Source organism: Neodothiora populina (assembly GCF_041146345.1).
Source record: "Neodothiora populina strain CPC 39397 chromosome Unknown canker_contig_12, whole genome shotgun sequence".
NCBI lineage: Eukaryota > Fungi > Ascomycota > Dothideomycetes > Dothideales > Dothioraceae > Neodothiora > Neodothiora populina.
The window spans coordinates 1,311,996-1,334,659 of record NW_027191404.1 but is presented as its reverse complement, the minus strand read 5'-3'; the positions used below and the strand labels follow the sequence as shown (position 1 = coordinate 1,334,659).

Sequence of the window (22,664 nt, the reverse complement as noted above, 5' to 3'; positions counted from 1 at the left end):
CACTTCCACCTGTACGTCTGCGCCGCTTTTCTCGTCAAATGGTCGGACAAGCTGCTCAAGATGGACTTCCAAGAAGTCATGATGTTCCTGCAAGCGCTGCCGACGCGCGAGTGGACGGAAAAGGACATCGAGCTGCTGCTCAGCGAGGCGTTCATCTGGCAGAGTCTCTTCAGGGGGTCCAAGGCGCATATCCCGACGTCTTCTACGGGGTCGGTGTCGTTGACTTTATAGGACTGTGATCTGTGTGGAGAGAGAGGGCATACATATACGGCATACCGCGTAGTCGTAATCTTCTTTCCTTTTCTTCATCTTTCAGGAGGGAAAAACACTGTCGAGACAGAAAGGGGAAAATCCATATCCACACGTCCTCAATTCCTTCTTCCCTCTCGCAAAGTTCCCAGATCCCGCAGGGAAAAAGACAAAATATAAGGAGTCATCCGGATCACCTCAACATAGATTGACAAGACCTTCCCTGGGCTATTTTTCTCTCGTGTGTCAGTGTCTATGCTTTTTCTGCTTTCTTCTCCTTCTGCAAAGGTATTGTTCCACTTACCGGTGAGAATTGTCGCAGGCGCACGCCAGCCTGCTGGAAGATTTTGGCACTCTGTTTATTTGGTTCATGTTAGCACATGTCTTTTCATATTAAAATAAAGAGATGGGTGTTGTCACCTCGACGTCCATGTGATAGCTTTGGCTGAAGACGACTTCTGTGATTCCGACCTGGACGATTTTGACGCTGCACGTAAGACAGGGACATCTGTTTGTGGTCGTCGAAAGTCAGTGTGAGTCTTGATACGATGAGGCAGCACGATGGTTGCGACGGAGGCCAAAAGACGAACGTGTTACAATAAAGCACGGCCGCATCCCCGATCCTCTCCCTTCCAGCCTCCAACAGCGCGTTCTCCTCGGCGTGCAGACACAAACAGGTACTCAATGCCGCGCCGCCTCGTCCAATACTGGTATTGCACCGCGGACAGCCTCCGTCGTTGCAATTCGTCACGTTGCGGGGCGTGCCGTTGTATCCTGTGCTGATGACCCGTTTCTCTCGCACGAGCACACAGCCGACTTGCCGCCGCATGCAATTGCTTCTTCGCGCAGCCAAGTCGGCGAGTTGCATGAAGTACTGGTCCCACGTCGGCCGCAGCCTGGCTGGATCTAGCAGGTTCAGAGCCTCGAGACTTGCGTTCAGGGTCGACATCTCCGAGGCGGAGTTCACGATGCGGATCTGAGCGCGGGCAGACAGCGCCACCAGACTCGCCGATCCCGCGCTGCTGCCATTGTTCGTGGTGTCGTAGACGTGCTCGTCGCTGCGGATGACAAAGTCCTCGAGCGTCGGGGCTTCCTGGTTGTGTTGTGCGCAGCGAGCGCGGAAGCGTTGCCAGCGCAAACCGGTCGGGGCGTCGATGCTCATGAAGATGAAGTAGGGTCGCTTCTGCAGGTGGTCGAGGATGGACTCGTTCCAGATCGTGGTCAGGACAAAGTTCGTGCGCCAGTCGCGGGAAACGTGCTCGTCTAAAGCGTTTACATTTTCGAATTCGATGGGTTGCGGTGTGGCGGTAGTGATTGTCGTCGCTGATGTAGTTGCTGGTGATGATGAAGGTGTGGATGACGGCACATCGCACAGGTCGGCTGATTTCTCGATTGCGGGAGTCGGCGATGGTCGTTTCATGGAAAGCGGAGTGAAGTCGTGTGTCTGGATCAGGTAGTTGGCGACTGATTGTTTACCTGCGCAGATTGCTTTTCTTTGGGTTCAGCTTTTTAGGACCAACGACGAGTCGGGTGGTGCAGATGCACACATACCGCCGCATATACCGATCAACATGGTCGAGATAGACGAGATGGCTGATCTGGCTTGTTGTATTGTACCTACTGTCCCTGCAGCAGGAGCTTCTTAGCGTAAGTCGTCTGGCGCAGCAGTGACAGAGGGATATCTCTATGTGATATCTTGCTTTAGACCTCATCGTAGTACACGAAACAACAATCACTTGTTGCACAATTCAGCCGCATGTTTCAGGGTTTCTTCGGGGCTCGACGCGTAGCAAAACACGAAACACGCGCTTTGGGCTGCGCAAATCAATCATGAGCCCGGATTAGGCACATGAACGTCATTGAGCTGCCTTAGCGCGTGTCTGTATATCCCCATAAAGTGTTGGATTACTACTGTGGCAGTGTGAGTCGACGGTGCATGAGGCCTGACCACGATGGACAAGGACAAGAATACCTGAAATAATAACCGCCTCCTGCTTCTACCCAAGTCATCTAATCATCTGAGTGCCTGCCGCATGACCGACTTGACCTGAGACATTGATATCCTTTGACAGCCTCACTCTTCCCCCCTTTCCCCCACATCCCTCCGGCTTCTGCCCCTCCCTTCGCATTTTCCCATCATCCAGCGTCCAGCGTCCAGCGTCCAGCGTCCAGCGTCCAGCGTCCAGCGTCCACCATGGCTGGCTTACTGCAGTATGCGCCTTGGACTTCGGACATCGAGCTCGCCTTCTACTCCGCTCTCGCCAATCTCAAAATCAATCATGACAAGCTCGACTCTTCCGCCCGCCGAGTGATTGGCTTGTACGAGATCCAGCACAAGGACATGCCCGAGCGCTCCACGCGCATGCAGATCCACGGCAATGCTCTGACCTCGGACCATGTTCCGAACAACTTCTATCGCAGCGAGGGCTACATCCGCAACTTCAACACCATCGGAGAATACAAGAGCGTCGATAGGACGGCACACATCGAACGCGCCGGCCAGACTCTGTGGGATGCAATCCACGACGGCACAATCTTCTCCTGTCCCTCGCTCCTCGCCTCCTTCTCCGCCATATGTTTCGCCGACCTGAAGAAATACAAGTTCAACTACCATTTTGCATATCCCGCCCTGCACTCGAGTCCGCAGTGGCGCATGCGCCCAGGCGCTGCCGTTCAGCAGCTCACCCCCAACGACACCCTGCACCTGGTCGACAAAGTTCAGACGTGGAAATACAGCGTCGACACGCGCCAACGCGGTTTCTTCTTGGCCAAAAAGGTGAAGAAGGGTCTCCTCGATCTCCACCATGACACGGACGTACCAGAAGATCACGACGAGTACGAGAGACGGGGAAGCACTGATTATCCTACCACTCCGGCCGAGGAAGACGTCGGTTATGTTTGGCAGATCGATTCTCTGTCCGCATACGAGAAGGGCTTCTTCGACAATGCAGAGCCCGGCGACCGGTTTATATGTTTCGCCGATCCGTCTACTTACCCCAGCAATCCAGGTTGGATGCTACGAAACCTGCTTGTACTGGTGCGACAGCGTTGGCAACTCGATCATCTCCAAGTCCTTTGTTACAGAGACACGCATGCGCGACGGGAGCATCCCACCAGTATCATCCTTCACATCGAGAGCATCAAGACCGAAAGCGACAAGGCCCCCCGGCCCGAGTCAACGGCTGCACAGCCTACACAATCACTGGCCCCTGCAGCGGCGACGAAGACAGAAGCCAACTCTCGACCGAGCACGCCACCCGCCATTTCTCCCCGATCCATCCCGCCCGAGGAACGAGGTCCCTGCCCTAAGATCACTGGCTGGGAACGCAATGATAACAACAAACTTACCTCTCGAACCGTCGACCTGGCTGCCTACATGGACCCTTCGAGACTCGCAGATCAAGCCGTCGACTTGAACCTGAAACTCATCAAGTGGCGCATCGCTCCGTCCATCGATCTCGATGCCATCAAACAAACAAAATGTCTATTACTGGGTGCTGGCACATTGGGCTCATACGTCGCACGAAACCTCATGGGCTGGGGAGTGCGCAAGATCACTTTTGTCGACAACGCAAAGGTGAGCTACAGCAATCCGGTCCGACAACCCCTCTACAGTTTCAAAGACTGTCTGTCTGGTGGCGCACGCAAAGCGGAACGCGCAGCCGAAGCTCTCAGAGAGATATATCCAGGTGTCGACGCCACGGGGCACGTTATGTCTGTTCCCATGGCCGGTCACCCCATCATGGACGATGCAAAAGGCAAAGCAGAGTACGACAAGCTACTTGACCTGATCAGAGAGCACGACGCCATCTTTCTACTCATGGACACCCGCGAATCCCGGTGGTTACCGACAGTGATGGGCAAATCCATGGGCAAGATCATGATCAATGCCGCTCTGGGCTTCGATACGTACATGGTCATGAGACATGGCGTGCGCATGACGGCGCAAGAAGAAGAACTGGGCTGCTATTTCTGTAGTGATGTTGTAGCCCCCGCTGACTCCCTGAAATCCGCGACTTTGGATCAGCAATGCACCGTAACGAGACCAGGCGTCGCTCCTCTCGCATCAGCGCTGGCCGTCGAGCTGCTTGTGTCAGTGATACAACATCCACGACGCGTGCGAGCGCCCGCACCCGTACAACCCACCACATCATCGTCGTCTGGTCTTTCATCATCTCAATCTCAATCTCAATCTCAAATGACCTCGTCGTCTTCGGCACCAGCGAAACAAGCGGCCCAGGACGAATCCGACCATCCTCTCGGTACAGTACCTCACCAACTCCGCGGCTTCCTGTCGAACTGGAGCACAATGACCATCAAAGGTCGTTCCTATGACTGCTGTTCCGCATGTTCACCACCAATTATCTCAGCATTTGAGAAGGACGGATGGGATTTCGTCAAGAGAGCTGTCAACGAGAAGGGGTTCGTCGAGGAAGTCAGCGGCTTGGCAGAGGTGCAACGTCGTGCCGAGGAGTTGGAGGATGATGAGGTGGATTGGGATAGTGGTAGTGATGCCGGCGATGGAGATGGGGAACTTCTTTAAGAATTTCTTCTCAGTGACGGCGGTTTCCCTGGGTTGGACTCCTTGGAGTACATCTGGTCTTCACGAGCGGTGCATTCCTCGGTCCCTCGTCTTTTGTTTTCCCTCCCCAACATTGGCTGGTGTTGCCGGAATGATTACATGTCCGATTCCTTCTTTTTTTGGTTTTCCCTTGGGCGGCGCCTCCTTGTGTCACGGGAGTTCTGCATTCTGCATTCTCGCACACGCAATCACGGGCAATTGGAAATCGTGGCGAAAAGGATACTCGGGCGGTAGAGAGTGTTTTGCCTATTTCACGAGAGGTGTGTTTGCACAGGAGCTGATCTAGATTCAGTATCATTCTTAAGGCCACCATCATCGTCGTTGTTCCCCAATCCCTGTGTCTGGCTCTGATTGCCTTGACAAGATTATAAGCTTCCTTGACTGTGTTAGCAAGCTTAACTGCGTTCACGTGTTTTCGGTTTCTGGCCAAGTTAAGGAAGGAGCTGCGTTCCCATTCACTCTGTTCTAACACCATCAGTAAGCAAGTAAAAGTGGTGCTTCTACTACCACTTTCCCTTACTTGCCTTGCTCTACTCAAGGCCTCACGACATCATATCTATTGAAATCCGCTTCGCGAGCTGTAATACCCTTAATGCAAATCAAGCCAACCTGCCTTCGGTATTGGCAAGGTAAATAAGTCAAGTGTAAACATACGTGCGTTTGCAAGCAAGTCTAATAAGCCAAACCCAAGACCAGTGAAGCTAAAGTGCAGGTGTGCGAACTGTGATGCGCAACATACATTGCTAGAGGTCCAGAAAGCTAAGTGCAACAGTTTTGGTATATGAAATGGGCAAACTCCCGATCAAGAGCAAAGTACTTGAAGTTCTAACCTCAATTTATTGTTTTGCTCTCATCATCTACAAGGAACTAGATCAAGTCGTACTTCCCTCGTAAAAGAGTTGGAGAAGAAGGATACACTCGTCTCTCACTCCAACCTTATCTTTAACAGCAGCACCCAGCATCAGAAACTCAGAGCCCCCATCTCGAAACATTTCATAGATCACCCCTTGTTATCTAGAGCGATCTGTCCACGCGGAAGAAACAATGGAGTCTCGGACTGGAAGACACGCACGCATCATGGCCCAACTCCTCAACATCCGCGACCAAGCCGCCAGGAGAAACCAACCCGATCAGACTGGCAGTGATGCCGCACCTCCTACCACCAAGCACGAGAAGAACATGGTCCAGCTGCAGGCAATTTATGAGCAAGCAGCCGACAGACAGCGACGGCGCCAGTCTGCTGAACTATTGATGTCTGCGGGCCCTTCATCGATTGAAAGTGTACATGTCCCGACGACTGAGCCTGTCAATACATCAGACAATGTCGAGGAGCTGGCTTCAGCAAATGTGCTGCAGCCGCAGTGTCCCATCGAAGAGATGGCCCGATTGACGACTGCTTCGGATTCTGATTATGAGGCGGAAGTAGAGGAAGATGGAGAAGCAGGCCATGACCGGAACAGAGAAACGATTTCGATGCCATTCGAGCTGATTCAACGATTGCCGAAATGCCTTAGGGATGCGGTATATTACAACATTAACACCACAAGAACGATGTCACCACTTGCGCAAGCCTTCTCCATGACTGCACCGCCCACCAGTTCATCCGAGGGAAAGCTTGTCGACGTGGATCGGTATAAGCAGCGTCATCGCAAGGTGAAATTCATCGGATTACCTATCACAACACTCTTCCCGATGGCTTCTGAGGTCAGAGCTCGGGATCCTGCCGGATCGTCTATACACAAAGGAAGTGAAACTGACGAGAGACTTCAAAGCGAACGCATCCATGTTGCTCGCGACTCAGGGATCGCATTTCACTCTGATTGCTCTGCAACAAGCGAGGAAGAGGATACGGACAACGATGCCGCGACGATCAGCTCAACAGGCGGTGTAGCAGGCAGCTATACATCCTCAGAGGGTCTTGATCTGTTGACTGGCGACAGCGGTGTTATCGGACCGGCTGCACCAGTGTGGTTTGCGACGGCGGATGGTCATGACTTTTACGAAGATTGCCTGGAGCCGCCGGGGTTGGGCACGGGACCCTGTCCATGTTGTCATACTGAAAGTGCCGCTGACCCTTCGCGGCTGATGATGTCGGCGCAAGGCCGAGAGGAGTAGAGGTTGCTCAAGGTGGCCGTGTATGTACGGTCGTAGACATGATTTTACGTGTTTCTGGAGAATGTATGTACAGTGAATATTCGTGGTCGATCGAATTCTTAACGACAATCAAACGCTGTGCTGATCCAAGCCATGTGTTGGGACCTGAGTCAGCCTTCCACGAGACTACCTTATCATACATGCATATCGCAAGAACCACTCGTATACTACTGCCCCAGCGCCTCGGAACACTTGAATATGCAGTATGCAATATGCAATACAGACATGACCAGAGATAGCATATAAATAGACACGAGTACGAAGTCCACCGCCAAAACCCACCCACACCTCTCTCTCTACTTGTATCTTTCAGCAAAAGAAGCTAGCCCATGGCTTGCGCAGGGGCAAAGCCAGCCAACCCCAAACAGGACAAACGACTTTGCCGGCTCAGGGACCTGCATGATTCCCTCTCCCCGAACCGTGCATTTTGTTCTTAGTGGATTATTTACCCTTTCGTTCTCAGGTTCTAGACATGCAGTGGGCTTGTCTACAATCGTTAGTCTTTTTTCTTTCTTCAGGCGTTGATAGGAATTGGGGGGTGGTGGCATGCATGCACACACGCGCACAGCAAACGGTCGGTTGGCGGGACCCAACTGCAAAGCAGCAGCAGCCCTCTTCTTCCTCGGCGCGTCCTGCTAGACCCGGCGCAAGTACTATGGCAGGTTTAAGCTCAAGGTAGGAAAAAGGGTAAAAGAAGGTACGGTAGTTCAGCTCAATTACTTTGATCCGCCTACCTTGTGTTGTTCGATCCTACAGAAACACAAGAGATAAGGTTGTGCCAGATTATCTCTCTCCGCAGCGCAGCAGGTGAATCACCAATTTCTTTCCTTTCTTTCTTTCCATCTCCAGTCACTCTGTATCGTCGACGGCAAGTATTCGCAAACCACTCTCTCACTCCACGACTCAACCCCCTCTGGTCCTCTCACCGCGACGCCAGAAGACAGAAAAAACAAACAACCATGCTATCCCTCATCGCCCTCCCGCTCCTGGCCCTCTCATCCCTCGCCTCAGCCGGTAAATCCAGCCTGCACAAAAGAGACCTGACGCCCGAAATCGCAAACTCGACCGCCGTCGTCGGCGCCGGCTCGCACGGCTACACGTACGCGGGGTGCTACAACGAGACAGTCTACGTGCCAAACGGCAGCGGGGCGCGCGCACTAGCGAACGGCGCAATGGTGCGTCCTTCGTTCTACACCTCTATCCGAGTGTACGACTCAGAGCGCGCGCGCGCGCGCGCGCAAGAAAAGCACTGATGGAAACAAAAACAGGAATCCAACGCGACGGCCTCGACGAAATCCTGCCTCGACTTCTGCGCCGCGGGCTCCTTCCAGTACGCTGGTCTCGAGTACGGCCAGGAGTGCTGGTGCTCGCCGTACCTTAGCACGCTGTCCGTGCAGCTCGACGCCAGCGAGTGTAATCTCGCCTGCGTGGGCAATACGAGCGAGATATGCGGTGGGAGGTTGAAGTTTACGCTGTTCAATCTTACAGGGTCGGCGTCTGGTGCTGCGGCGCTGAGGGTTGGCACGACTGGGGCAATGGGATGGGCGGGGGCTGTTGGGCTGCCGGTTGTTGCGGCTGTGCTTGTCGTGTTGTTGTAACCGGGGGAGTGGGATGATATGCCTATACGACAGCTCCGCGAAAGTATAGGCCTCGGAGGGTAGGCGAGGGGAGGGGACGGCGTTGTTCTGGTTGCTTATATGAATCGAATATCCATTTGTTTTTTCTCTTCTACCTTGGAACGCTGTTTCAAGAGCTGGAAGGTCCGAGGAAGGTAACGTTTCCGAATATGAAACTATATGTTTGATTAATCTTGTTCGCTTCTATAGATGGGTTTCATGCTTGATAGACTGATATTGGCTACTTCATTCTATACATTCACCCCACGCATCTGCTCGTACGTATATATTCCAATATTTCCACATCAGCTTTGAGAGTTTGAAGCCTACGATACGAACACGAAAGTCATCACAACCATTCAAAGAAGAGAAAACGCAGGTAGTATTGAAACGAAGTGACCTCGACTGTACACAATCAAGGCTTCACAGGGATAATACTAGGCCTCGAACAGGCCACCCTTCCCCTGCACATCGCTTCATCCACAGGAAACGGCGTAGGTCTGCGATAGGTATACCCCAAGAATGCTCCTTTCTTCCTCAGCTTCATGACCACCTTTGCAATATCTGGATCCCTCAACATCTTGTCCCTTGGTCTCTTCATTTCCTTCGGCTTCTTGTTGGTCGTGGCTGCAAGCGCAGCGTCAGGGTCGATGCCTTTGTTGAGCTGCGATCGGCGCACTTCCAAGATTCGCTGAGCTCGAAAATGCTCGAAGCGATGGCCCATCCTGTCCTTGAGAACCTCATACTGATCATCGGGGTACTCGTGTAAGCCCAGTTCCGCCTTTTCCCGTCTCCTTCGCTCTGCTCTCCACTTGTCATAATGGTGGCCCATAAAATCCTTGATCTGGGTCTCTGAAGCTGTGGAGTCGACATTGTCTTTCATGCTGGTGTAGCTTGAGGAATCGTCCGTCACAATATCATGCTCTTCTTCAAAGTATTTGGTGATAGATTGATGTTCACGTACATTCGGAATGAAAGGAGGGCGAGTCAAATGCATCTGATCCCATGGAATGCCCGAGAAGAATGGATGAGCCTTGATCTCCTCGGCCCCGTTAGGATAGACGTGTCTGCCAATGAGCCCCTGCAATGCAGGTGCGGACCCCACGCGCCTCCCCGTGCGAAAGTCGTGAACACGGTACACCCTTGAGCTCAAGCGCATCTCTTTGGCCTGAAGCAGACTACTGATCAGGTCAATCACTACGTTACCAACAGGTGGCAATCGCCTCCTTGAGTCACTGCTGGGTCTTGACCATCGCTCGTGGTCAGGAAACTCCAAGGTAGCCCGGTGATTCTGCAATGTCAGCTCCAAATATCGATCGTATCTCTACTCAGAGCTTACCAAAATGTTGTCTTTGGTACGCTGTCGGTTTTCGCAGAAGAACGGCGTCATGCCGTACAAGCACTGTATCTAGTCAGTGTCTATTCAGACGTGAAGTGAGAGGTTATTGCACCTCATATAGAATAATTCCAATACTCCACCAATCACATCGTCCATCATACTCTCGACCTTGTATGACTTCTGGTGCCATGTACTGGCTTGTACCGACGATACTCTTCGCGAGTCTCTTGCGCTCAGTTCGATCGCGCCAATTGAGAAGGCCCTCTCGTCTTGCACCGTCATCAGCATCATTTCTACGTTTTCCGGTCTTCCCTGTAGAGGTGGGCTTGGATGTCGAACGTGTGTCCTTGCACTTTGCTTCTTCCACATCTTCTTCGTCTCCCTGGACCGAAATCCCGAGCTTCTCGAGAAGTGTGTAGCGATGTCCAGAGTAGTATGACTGGCTATGCGACCAATGCCCATCAAACGCCAGGCCAAAATCCGAGATCTTGAGGTGACCAGAAGGGCTGATAAGAAAATTGTCAGGCTTGATATCGCGATGGATCCAGTTCATCTTGTGGGCCTCCTCGATGCACAAAATCATCTCAGCAATATACCATCTCGTAACCCATTCATCCAGCATGTCCTCTCGCAGAAGCATTCCGAGGAAGTCGCCACCAACCATGTATTCCATGACAAGATAGAGATTTGTATTGTCCTGGAAACTAGCGATCAGTGGCACTACCCAGCGGGAACCTTCACTCGCGACCAGGAGATCCCGTTCTGCGCGAAGATGACCTTCTTGGCAGCTTCGCAGCATCTCTGATTTGCGAATGACTTTCATCGCGTAGACGTCCTTCGAGTAACTGCTCTGTATACCCAAGTCGGTCTCATGTTGCTGACCCTCCAAAGTTCCATCTGAAGCATATTTCACAGGATCCGAAAGTGGGGTTACGACAGGTTTCTCCCTCACCAGTCTGACCACACCGAAGCTTCCTTTACCAAGGACCCGGACGGACTCATAACCTGCAATAGAAATTCCTTTTGCAGCGTGTCTTGCAAGCGATGTGCTCTTTAAGACACGAATCTGTCGTAAATGATCACTCTCGGCTTGGTTCCATCGTTGGTAAGCCCGTTCTCGATCTTCGATGTTGAGCGACATTTCCTATAGTCTCTGTTGTAATCTGCAGCGACGTGCTGTACGAGGAGACACTGGATCTGACAGGAGCGAATTGAAGTGTGTCTCAAAGAACACCTTGGCGGCTGTGGCGGATTCGACGGTTACCACTGTTGGCTTGAAAGTGAGTGATGCCTCAACACAAGGAATTTTTATCAAGCGGACCCCAGATTCTTCGATCGGGGCCAACTCTTCTGTACATGAAAGAAGATTTCGATTCAGAGAGTGGGACTGATCGAGCGCAGTCTTCATCTCAACTGATTTCTGAGATCCAAAAGAGTTTCCACTCAGGTAAAAAGACGTTTTGCCTGTTGATGCCTTGCTGATCGGACTTGCACTGAGGTTCTTATCATACTCGGAGGGTATAGAAGAGTTACCATGGGATATCACCGCCGACCCATGTTCATGGAAGCTCTTTGGGGGGTTGCCAGTGTCCGTATCCAGGTGCAATACCACTGGCTGGGCCTTTTCGTTCGGCCGGTGTATGATTGTGGCGATGGCCGACGGAAGGAAAGTACTACCACCATTCATATCAGCCAGAGATGTGATGCTGTGTGCTGCATGACTTGTCCTCGAGGTTCGCAGTAGGAAGGATGGGGAAGAAGGTGCAAAGAAACTGGCCTCGGGCAAACCAGAGTTGAGTGACTCCGAGCCTTCATGTGCGTTAGATTCTGGGGAAGCCTCGGGTGAGCCGTCAAAGTGGACGGCTTTGCGTGGAACATAGATAGAGCCTGGAGGCTTCAAGAGCCGTTGTAACTTCTTTAGTTTAGTAGTTGGACTCGGTGATTTGTGAGAGCCTCGTTGTATCAGAGGTTCTAACTCATCTGACGAAGGCGATATTAGAGCTACCAATCCGCGGACAACGAAACAGAACATACCTCGGTGATGGTGTAGCTTGGCAATAAGTCGGCTGGGTTTTCGCTGAAGTTTGGCTGTAGGTGATAGTGCTTCTATGGTGGTAGGTTTTGTCTTGTCTGCATATGAATGTGGTGCGATGATGAGCTGTTCGCTTTCGAAACTCTCCCCAAAATGGACCTTTTGACGCTGCACTGGTGAATGAATGTGGTTTGAAAAAGACTCATTTCTCTTGACTGAGTTGGAAGCTCTCATCGCATGAAGCTGTATGTTTTAATGATGGGGATAAGACAACCTTGAAGTTGGTGATAAGCAACGCCTCGTCTAGAGAAGTGAACGAGAGAACTTATGGGCTTCTATAGATTTGCTGGACAGAAAGGCATAACACGCGATCAGAAGTAGAAAGAGCGACCGACTGTCATCTGAGGTTCATCATAAAGTGACCTGCCACCTACCGTCCACATTACGAATACAACAATTCGAATGCTATACGATCGCAGTAGTGCAGCAACATCTTACTAGCCTCGCTAGCTTTCTCTGGCTCGAGTTGTATACACTATAGGTTATCTTTCATGGACTTGATATTAGCGCGTTTGACAGGTATACAGGGGATGAATATCGTATATAAGGTAAGGTATGCTTGTGGTGTTGGCAGAACAGATAAGGTGAGATCGAAATCACATGCCAGCTGAGGGGCATAGCATGTGCGGGGCAATGCAATCATCCTTACATGAGGTAGGATTGGACATGAAGCTCCAAGACTCGTTAGTGGTCACGAGGACGTTGCAGACATTGCACCTAAGCATCAGAGATAAATATTGGCTACCTAATGATGAGGTGACTGATAAGCCAGCAGTATGGGTGGCCCAGCCGTTCTACCCCTCCCTTCGAGTTACTTGTCTGCCTACTCGTCTTGATGTCTCAACTCATTTATAATGAGAGTGAGAGTGGGATGCTCTCAGTGGCGACACATTGAAAGTCCAGTAGTGATCCATTCGCACCACTACCTAGACAACGCGATTGTGTCTTGTAGCTTCTCGCCTGGAGGTTGTGTGTGCCGCCACCTCACTAATCGAAGAAATGCGTCTCTCCATCCCTTCACCAATTGACTTATTTCCCACTTACCTTACACAATCACTGCCATTCGGACGTCGAAAGTCAAGCACTGACTCCAGTACTTCAGCGTCCAGCTCTGGGACGGCTGACAGCACAATCTCGTCTAGCAACCCTCAAACATTCTTGACAGGCCACTCATCAGCCATTCGTTGCTCTCGCTGCCTTGCAGATTTAGCTCTGGCAGACCAGATAATCTCCAAAGGTTTCACCGGACGGCATGGTCGTGCCTATCTCGTAGCTCCTCCAAGACAACTCGAAAATGTAGCTCTTAGCAGAGGCTCGAGGTATGGGAGATTGCCAGATCTGCCAAATACGCACACACACAAGCCTGTTGCCAGGAATCTAGTGACAGGCGCACACACAGTCAGCGACATCAGCTGTTCGCAATGCGGTAGCATGCTTGGCTGGAAGTATGTTGCCGCCGAAGAAGAGAGCCAACGCTACAAAGTCGGTAAATTCATCCTGGAGACCAAACGCATATGCCGGAATAATTGCTGGGAAGGTGACGATAACACAATCGCTCGAGAGACTGATCCATTTCCCAAGGATTCAATTGATCAGAGCCAGATTGAATTCGACAGCGAAGACGAAAATGAGTGCGAAGAACTATTTCTCGGTATCTGGACTCCTCAGACGGCTGCCAGACGAAGAAAGGCAAAAGCTTTTGCCAGAAGGGAAGAATGACTCGCGGACGAAAGGACGCTGGTTTGCGCGCCTCTCTGAATCTCACCACAATGATATCTTCTAATGAGTCATGATCCGTACCGAGTATCTCTATGGCCGCTCAGGAAAGGAGCGGAAAGACGAGCATGACGAAGAGCTTAGATACAAGCCACAGCTTACAATATATGATACCCCCGGCACAACTTATGATAATATTTGCAAGTTACATGGCGTTCTTGAACTCTTTCAATATATAAATGCGCAATCATACCCATCACTATTACTGATTAGTCAAAGGGTGTGTTCGATGACCCGGTATTACACGCCCGGAATATTAGCACAATCTATGAGTTGATGCTTTTAGATGCCTTTTGTGTCCTTAACCCAATTTCTGGATCGCGTGTGGCGGCATTATCTCTCGAACAACGCAAGCTCACGTGTTCGTGGTTCCATGAACTCGTGCAACCCCAATTTTACGTCCAATGACAGAGGCAACTCTCGGATTCCGCTTGATACACTGAGGCAACCATTTGACCTCGAGAGGCTCGTTGTCGTCGCCGCGCATGCGAAGTACACGCGAAGCCATTTCGCGAGCGCGCTTGTGAGAAGGCGGGTATCCATGCAGATCGTCCTCCAGTATCCACATCACAGGAAATTCTTCTTTCTAGTTGCTCGTGACTGGCGCGTCGGTTGATGCCTCCGTCGCGGCGACGACGGAGCGTTGTGTCTGACATGCCGTGTTCTCGTGCAATACTTTTGATTGATCTTTCAGGCGGTTTTGAAGCTCTTGAAGGGCTGCTTGTATCTCGAGTTCGCCTTGGTCCATAGTCGATCAATATAACATGTGGTTCGAAGTAGAAGTATACCAATATCCAAATGGACATTGCACTGTGATACGCGTCGAATGGCGCGCCATCTAGGGGTCGCCGAGCTTACTGATAAGTACGAATGTAAGAAGTAGTGCCAAAAAGCTCAAAAATCCATAGAATTGATACCGATCATAAACGCTAAAACTTCAAAACATGACTGAAGAGCACTTGCGTGAATATACAAAAACGGGATTATGAAAATAACATCTCAATCCTGATTGATCACTCTGAGACTCCGTCTAGGGGCAAGAACAACTCCCAAGAACGAAGGCTCATGTCCACCAAGCAGGTCGTCCACATCACCGTTCTCTGAACTCGTACGTGGTAGTAAGCTATCACTTCCGCGGCGATCAGGAACATACGGTGCCCAACTACCTCCTGATCCACTGGCCGATTCGCTGTTGCGAAGTCGGTTCGCGTCGTACTGTCTTTGCGAGCTACTTCGGTCTGAGTCTTCGGTTGTGCTGAACAGTCCTGGGATTGCGGGTCGCTTTTCTCCAAGGGCTTGAGTCTGTGCCATGTTGACATGGCGTTTATAGAGGACCAGTTGCTTGCGATATAGCCAGGCGCAGAATGCGAGGTAGCATACCAGAAGGAAGAGCACACCTGCCACAGTGCCTGCAACGATAGCAGCGATGTTTGGTCCATTGTGACTGGAGGATCCACCACTGCCACCGCCAACAGTCGTGTTGCCTGGCGCGGACGTCTCCGTCACTATTGCACCGCTTGACTGTGTGACTGTATACGTGACGGCCTTTCCTGTAGCCAAGGGTCCAGAAGTTGCAGTAACTCGTGGAGTGGTCAAAGTCGCGCCACCTGTTGAGGCGCCGCCAATGGCGGCGATAACAATCTGCGGAACCTCATACCCGTACGAGCCTTCGAGACCACCAGCGTTTGTGGCGTTGGCAATCTGAGCTGGTTGTTGGTTGAGAGGGTTATTCTCCGCATTCGGTGCGCTAGTTGCGGCCGGTTTCGATTCGTCGTCTGAGGCTGTAGCTGATCCGGATGAGTTCGAGTCTGAAGCTGATGCTGAACCGGAGCTAATCGAAGAGGAAGAGCTGTTTGATGCACCGAGTGCTGTGAATTGTTCCACCCAACTCAAGCTGCTCAAGTCGTAGACGTAGATGCCTGGCGAGTCGCAGCTGATCGATGTGCCAACATATCCGCCCACGACGATCATCTGCGCGTCCCAGATGGCACATGTATGTCCAGCTCTTGCATATGGAACAGACTGATCACTGGGTTGATCAACCTTGATCCAAGTAAAAGATGGAGTGGTCAGAATCCACATATCATTAAGTTGTGTCTGATCATTCTTGAGGTCCTGTCCACCGAACATGTAAACATTATATGATGAGCCACTGTAATCATTTCGTTAGCTTAGTCATATGGAAGTAGAGTTGAACGTACTCTGGTGCAGCTGCTACCACGGCACATGGATTGACACGCGCTGGAGGCATAGGTCCACTAGTGGCTTGTTTGTACCACGTTGAGGTCGCTATGTCATATACATCAATGACATTCATCTGGGTCTGCAGGGCAGTGGGTCAGCTTCCAGCAGCGAGAGTCACTCGGTAAGTGAGTCTCTCAACTTACCAATGTCTCATTTGTTCCACCCGCAAGTCCGAGTAATAATCCTTCTGCTCCGAATCCGGGAACATATGTCAAGATGCCGTCTGCGCGCTCAGGAAATCCAGCTTCATCTTGCAAGCCGCCTTCCGTGACATTGCGCCACACACCATCTGACCCCGCAGTTTCGCCATCCGAGAGACTGTTGACCTGGTTATTCTGTGCACCGGGAAAGGTAAACTCCAGCAGCGATTTAAGGTAAATCCGCCAAATGCTCTGGGACCAGCCCTCGGTGGTGTAGCCATCCTGATGGCCCCCGAAATACCAAGCACGGCCCAATGATGGTACGGACACCCCAGCGCCTTCGGCCGCTCGCTGTACAGGTTGATTTGCTGCTTCAGAATTGTTGCCTTCAGACGTTGTCGGATTGCTATGTTCAGACCACTGTCCAGACTTGATTTCGTACTGCCACAGGGAGAACGGCACAGGTGAAACGGCTGGCTTGGATGAAAACTCACCACCGTACAGATACAACGAATCGTAAGAGTTCCATAAAGAACCAAGCGCTACACTTGGTGGACCTGATGGCTGGGGTAGATAACTCATCGAAGGCGCTGCAATCTGCCACGTCTTGCTCAAGTCCATGGCAATAAAATTGTTGTCTGCGAGTATTATCAGTGACATATATTCCTCCACTCTACTAGTCAGTCTTAACCCACTCCAAGTATTTTCGGTTTGACTCGTAGAAGTAGTAGCCTCCCCTCCGTACAGGTATAATGTTCCGTTGACGACAGCAGCTTTTGGAAAGCATTGTTAGCCATAGCACCGCCATAATTGATGATAAAATCTCACATTGCTGTGCCCATCTTGTGCAGATATCCGTGGGACTGTCGGATTGGCGTACTAACACCTTGTTCTCCGAATCGATGAATGGACCTGGTGTTCGTCGCATAACGCCACCTTCGGCGCCTATCGCAGGGGCAGATGCTTTGCCAGGCCATGAGGTCCCATGGAGCAAAGGAATCCCAACTGCTGCCAGTAATGCTATCATAGCAGCCTTCCTAGTGTATGAATGGGAGAATCCATTTTGTGTCCGGTCTCTGGATTCAACTCCTCTTTCTTCTTTTCCTTCGGCTTTCTTTATTGTGTCTGTGTGCTGGTAAATTGAGCCCATAACAGCTTTGTCTAATACGGGTGGTATAAGACTGACGAGTCACAGAGATGACCTGAAATCAATTGAGCCTTGCGACTGAGAAAGCTGTACTTGTTATGTGGTTCCCAGACAGAAGTGCAGTCTATGCTTTTACAATTGCACTAGCTATCTGCACCTAATGATTTGACTTGGTAGAATCCTTTCGATTCGATAATTATTGTTTAGAGTATCGCGTATGATAGAGCTTGATAGAGGCAGCGCATAAAGTATGCGAGAAGCAAACAAGAAAAGAAACAGAAGTCAAAGTGGAAATAGCGACCCGGACCTACTGTATCTACAAGTGAAACAACACGGCAGAACCATTTGATCGCAATGCCAGCATGGAAAGATCTTCTGTGCTACCAGGCCGTCCGTCACGTCCAATACCCATGATTCGTTGCGGTGACTAGCGAGTACCTACCTTATCCAAGGACACAGGACGCTGGCTTGGGCGATGGAACAAGAAAGATGAGGTCACTCCACAATTCGATGAAATGGGGGTGGGACAGCGTCGGAGGCGTCTCGGGAACAAAGCATAGAGACTTACCGAACCAGAACATCTTGCTTGTCATTGCCCAATCTGGACTATCAATCTAGTGGTCCTTGCCTGTCGCGCAGGGATGTGGGATCGTGGTTGCTGATTCACAGGTTTGTTGTGTGTACAAGGTAGGTAGCCTCGGGTTCTGTCCAGCTCGCTTGCATGAGATGCGGTAGGTGTCGATGTCATCTCCCGTTCCACTCACGCTACCAGTTCTGCCAGTGATGTAATCATTCGCTTATAGCCACTGGGGTAAGCTGTTGATGAGGCTGTGAGGCTGGAAAAGCACAAACCCCATCCGGCGTTAAAGCATGGGGCTAAATGCTTCTTATATTAATGTCAAGACGATCAGACTGCTCAGTGGTCTACATGACAGAGAACCAATGAACTTGATGAAGGTCTCCACTGCAATACTAGCGGACTTGACTCCCAATTGCTGATGTATGGTACATTCGTACTGCATAGCATGCAAAACTACGAAAAGCTTGATCTGCTATCGGGCATTCACCTAAACTTGGTAGAGGTTTAGCAACGTCCTTCGGGTCACATCCAATAGCTCAGCCTTACATTATGACTCTGCGATGCTTTTTCCTTTCGCGTTATCTGATCGTTCTGGCAACCAACAAGACTTGGAGAACGTCTGCCGAGATTTGTAGATCCTGCTGTTCAGTGAAAACCCCCAAGCGTGCCAGGCATCGGGCTCCATTTTCTTGATAATCTTTCTGTACAATCAAAGTGAATAGAACGTTTCCCGAGTTCACTTGTGGGTAGATTCATGTGTGACGTGTAGTAGTGACAGTTACTTGTAGTGATAAGCTAAGCAAGGAAGCATGACCGGGCAATTCGATTTCTCACTGTATGCGCGCCTTTGAGGCATAGAATCTTTTTAGGCTATCCTCAAAAGAGCCAACTTTAACAGCAACCGCGTTCGTCAAGCTTGCCTGGATCCACTTAGGCAATTTATCTGTTATGCGCTTCTGTCCATATCGCTTGTCAATCAGCAATATCGAAGCCCAGTCTCCTTTATGTCGAACGGCACGACCAATGGCCTGGTTCACGGCGCGCATACAAACGTTCTCTGCGAAGTCTCTGCTTGCTGTGCCACTTGGAATGCCCCTCGCTACCGCCTTCTGCTCGATATACTCCATCTTTGCCTTCCATTCAGGCGAGCTGGGGTTTGGGTACGGGAGGCCGACGACAACGACACACCTTCCTAGACGATCGGAGAAATTGATGCCCTCGGACAGCTTTCCGCCAATGACCGCCAGTAATAGTGCGCCGCGACGATCAGAACCTTCAACAGCTCGTGTATATGAGATAAGGACGTCTTCGGTCGAGACATCTTCTACAGAGGCCGACTTGGTCTCCTTGAAGATTGGCTTGATACTAGCTAGCCGAGACCAGACAGTGCTCTTTGCAGAGTTTGACGGCTTGTTCCATTCCGTAGTGATCTGATCAAGGTATGCGTAACTAGGGAAGAATATCACTATTCCATCCGGTACCAGTGGCAATAATTGCACCAAGGTCTCCCCTAGACCATTGATCGTAGCGATCGAGTTTCGTGACGCAAAGGTGAAGTCGAATTCCATACCTGTCAGTGTCTGCATGACTGGACTGACGAAAAGGTTGGACGCTGGAATGACGTGTCCGCAAGACAATGTAGTGATCTTTGACGCTGGGAGATATGGAAATAATTGGTAAATATAGTCGTCCATAGGTGACATTGTCCCTCCTGCCAAGATTACAGATCTAGCATCCACAACGATGTCTCGAAATTGTTCGGAGGGATCGAGTAGAAGATACTTGAGCTTCGTCTCGGATGCGTCGCCTGTTGATGTGAAGAAGAAGCGACCCTCGCTTGCAGGGTTCGTTAGCACTAAAAAGAAAGATTGAATATGGCTGAGAGTAGGCATAGTAGCACTGGGTACTGTAGTGTGGTCCTTCTTCATATTCTTGGGATCATTCTGCTGTTGGAAGCTGACGTAGCCTTCTACTTTCCTCGCCAATTTGCTCTCATGAAGGTAATGCATCAGCTTATGTAAGTTGATCTGGTCTACACCTTTGCCCTGGAGCAGATCCACACCTTTAACAGTTCCTGCGCTTGCCTTGGGACTCTTGCTGACGCCTTGGAGGTGACCGATGAGAGAATCGAGAAGCCGCACAACTTGTGCCACGTAAACACGGTTTTTCCCTTTCAGCTTATTTCTGAACTTCAACAGGTAGATGGTAAGTTGCTCTCGGGCACGCTGTAGCTGCGTTAAAGATACTTCAATGGTATATATGCCGAGTATAGCGTCCATGAGATTATGTGCCTCGTCGATGATGACGACATGATCTTTCAGTGACAGACCGAGCGCTTCTCTTGCGGACTTTTGCAGAAGGAGCGGATATGGTAATGTAACGATTTCGCTAGGCTTGACTGTAGGCCGGGTGCTGTAATAAGGGCATACCGAAAGCTTCTCTCCGATCTTCCCCAGATCTTCTATGTCCCTGATCTTCGAGAGTGTATGGTGTTGGAAGTCGAGAACCTCAGCCTCATTCTCCTTGTTAGGGACGAATGGGCACTTTTTGTCTACCGGCGTTTTTGAATCCTGTAGTTCTAGACACCGCTCGTTTATGGCCGTTGGATGCCGCAGTGCGGTCACTTTTGGATTGATGCACAAGTTCTTCCTAGAACCGAGCGTAAGATGCTTCATCTCTTCTGTTGGAAAGACATCCTGTGTGCCCGTCTCTCCAGGCAGCGTATCCTTCGGATATGCCGAAGGAATCTTGATACGGCGAAGTTCACCAACAAATTGAGATAGTTGAGAGTGCGTTCGGGAACAAAAGAAGATCTTGAGTTCGTCTTCTGGTTCTGCATCATCGTTCATGGGTCTGGCATCTAGTGAGTAACCTAGTTTCTTCATCAATGCTTGTGTTTCTTTAGACAGTCCGATGTCGGTCTTAGCATTGATGGCTTTCGAGTCAGATGAGACACCGTCATCGCTGTCGTATTCTTCAAGGGCGAATTGATCCTCATCATCAGGATCAGTCGTTGGGTCGACTCTTCGCTTTTTATGAGTTGGCGGGCCACCTTCATGACGTTGTCGGACCTTTTGTTCGCGGCGTCGGATCGCTTCAAGCTTGACCTCGAGATCTGCCTTCCTCGTCAAGATAGCACGTCTTTTTTCCTCGCGAACATGACTTGTCATCCAGTCAGGTTCACTATCATCTGAGCAGTGTCAGTGAGGCGCGAAGTTTATGATGCACTAGATACTGTACCTGTGTCGACTGCGGCTAGACTCTCATCAAAGGCACGTCGCTTATGGTCTCGAAGCCATGTCAAGGAACCACAAGCCAGACTCAAGGATTTGCCCTACAATTCGATGTGTAAGGAATACATCTTATATAGGATTGATACTACACATACCGTGCCTTAGCACAACGTTAGGGTATAATTCGTGATCCACTTGTGTGCTACTCAAGGCATACCTGTCGGCGACTCAAATATGCCAATCTTCTGCTCTTCTATGCATTTGTAAAGCGCTTGCATGAATTGCAATTGAATATCATATGGCTGATATGGATGATGGAATTTCTCACGGTCATCCATCTTTGTGGTTACGGGAGTTGACCCTACTTGAGATGATCGTAACGATATGCATTGTTGCTTACAAGGCTTTAGAAGCTCAAAGACATCTTCAGACAATATCTAATCGAGTGCACGCTGTTATGATACGGAATAATTGACAAGCAGGCGAACAAGAAAGTCAGATTCATGTCGCATCACGTGGGATGGATTTTGAAAGATGAGGGCAAAGTCTATCTGTGTTTCCCTTTTACAGGTTTCCTATAACGGAGATCACCAGCTACCGGACCTCCGCCGTGTAATTCTTTCTTGTCGATGACCCAAGTTTCCATCACCTCCTTCGTTTCAATTCTGCGACCTTCCAGTTGTTTCGCTTCCCTCACCCGCCTTATGTAGCCGGAGAAGATGACTATCTCCGCAGCAGCCACCAGGCCGCTTCCACCCATGCTCAAAGCCAGCCTCTGCGGGACGCTCCAGTGACGTGCAGCAATCCAGATGGCAATACTGCAAGCAATGACAGATACAAGGACGTTGACAATAAGAGCCAACTGCCTGTTGACGTCTGCATATACCACCTCATCATCTTCTACTTTCACAGGTATAGCTGGCGCTGCACTGGGGAAGCGCTGAGAAAAGGTTTCGGTAGGGAGTGGAGGGTTTATCATCCTCTCATAGGCACGCTCTTCTTCTTCCCGGCGTAACTTGGCCATAAGTGCAACATATTGAGGGCTCTGGGGTACAGAAAGAATTATCAGCGTAAGGTAGATCAGGTAAGAATGTAATGTCAAGATACATACCGGCTCTGGCTTGGGTTTGGGTGGAGGAGTATGGATCTTGGAGCCTCTTAGCAATGCATCCAGACGGGCCACTTCCAGGTCAGTGACCGAGTGAGCACCAGGAGCTTGGGCATTGCGCTGTCTAAATTGGTCGGATATGCGCAGCAATTGTGTATGGGATACAGGGTCCCCGACAGATACGTCTATCAATGAAGGCTCATCGAGCGCATCAACATCATCACGAGAGGACAGCGTGCGAGAGTCTGTCACGGCATTATAGCGATCTATGGCAGTCTTTGCAGCAGGAGTGATGGTGAGGAGAACCATTCGGAGAGAGTCGTTGAAGGTGTGAGTAAAAGTAAAGCAAACAGCATGTTTCTTCTGCCCTGGTTACCGCATACCTTAGCTGTAATATGCTCTGT

General features: G+C 50.5%; 6 protein-coding genes across 7 annotated transcripts; 2 read left to right on the top strand and 4 right to left on the bottom strand.

Annotated features, from left to right (window-relative positions):
• Positions 1 to 447: 447 nt before the first annotated feature.
• On the bottom strand, positions 448 to 1,822 carry AAFC00_001141 (uncharacterized protein; the record flags this gene model as incomplete). Of its 2 annotated transcripts, XM_069340294.1 has the most annotated exons (5): positions 448 to 477; positions 554 to 604; positions 670 to 757; positions 840 to 1,737; positions 1,801 to 1,822. In XM_069340294.1, 5 exons carry the CDS (start codon positions 1,820 to 1,822, stop codon positions 448 to 450), a joined length of 1,089 nt encoding a protein of 362 aa, XP_069203763.1. The 2 variants fall into 2 exon arrangements, with proteins under 2 accessions (XP_069203763.1, XP_069203764.1); XM_069340295.1 differs by lacking the exon at positions 448 to 477 and having other exon boundaries at positions 503 to 604.
• Positions 1,823 to 2,443: 621 nt separating this feature from the next.
• On the top strand, positions 2,444 to 4,792 carry AAFC00_001140 (uncharacterized protein; the record flags this gene model as incomplete). The annotated part of the gene is made up of 1 exon (XM_069340293.1): positions 2,444 to 4,792. The coding sequence occupies one exon, from the start codon at positions 2,444 to 2,446 to the stop codon at positions 4,790 to 4,792; it is 2,349 nt and encodes a 782-aa protein (XP_069203762.1).
• A 3,152-nt stretch (positions 4,793 to 7,944) lies between these two features.
• AAFC00_001139 (uncharacterized protein) lies at positions 7,945 to 8,583 on the top strand (the record flags this gene model as incomplete). The annotated part of the gene is made up of 2 exons (XM_069340292.1): positions 7,945 to 8,160; positions 8,254 to 8,583. 2 exons carry the CDS (start codon positions 7,945 to 7,947, stop codon positions 8,581 to 8,583), a joined length of 546 nt encoding a protein of 181 aa, XP_069203761.1.
• A 433-nt stretch (positions 8,584 to 9,016) lies between these two features.
• AAFC00_001138 (uncharacterized protein) lies at positions 9,017 to 11,081 on the bottom strand (the record flags this gene model as incomplete). Its single annotated transcript, XM_069340291.1, has 3 exons — positions 9,017 to 9,892; positions 9,941 to 10,003; positions 10,053 to 11,081. 3 exons carry the CDS (start codon positions 11,079 to 11,081, stop codon positions 9,017 to 9,019), a joined length of 1,968 nt encoding a protein of 655 aa, XP_069203760.1.
• A 3,726-nt stretch (positions 11,082 to 14,807) lies between these two features.
• AAFC00_001137 (uncharacterized protein) lies at positions 14,808 to 17,219 on the bottom strand (the record flags this gene model as incomplete). Its single annotated transcript, XM_069340290.1, has 5 exons — positions 14,808 to 15,960; positions 16,010 to 16,131; positions 16,196 to 16,830; positions 16,888 to 16,965; positions 17,021 to 17,219. 5 exons carry the CDS (start codon positions 17,217 to 17,219, stop codon positions 14,808 to 14,810), a joined length of 2,187 nt encoding a protein of 728 aa, XP_069203759.1.
• Positions 17,220 to 21,699: 4,480 nt separating this feature from the next.
• Positions 21,700 to 22,569, bottom strand: AAFC00_001136 (uncharacterized protein; the record flags this gene model as incomplete). Its single annotated transcript, XM_069340287.1, has 2 exons — positions 21,700 to 22,197; positions 22,264 to 22,569. The coding sequence occupies 2 exons, from the start codon at positions 22,567 to 22,569 to the stop codon at positions 21,700 to 21,702; spliced, it is 804 nt and encodes a 267-aa protein (XP_069203758.1).
• Between the last annotated feature and the right edge of the window lie 95 nt (positions 22,570 to 22,664).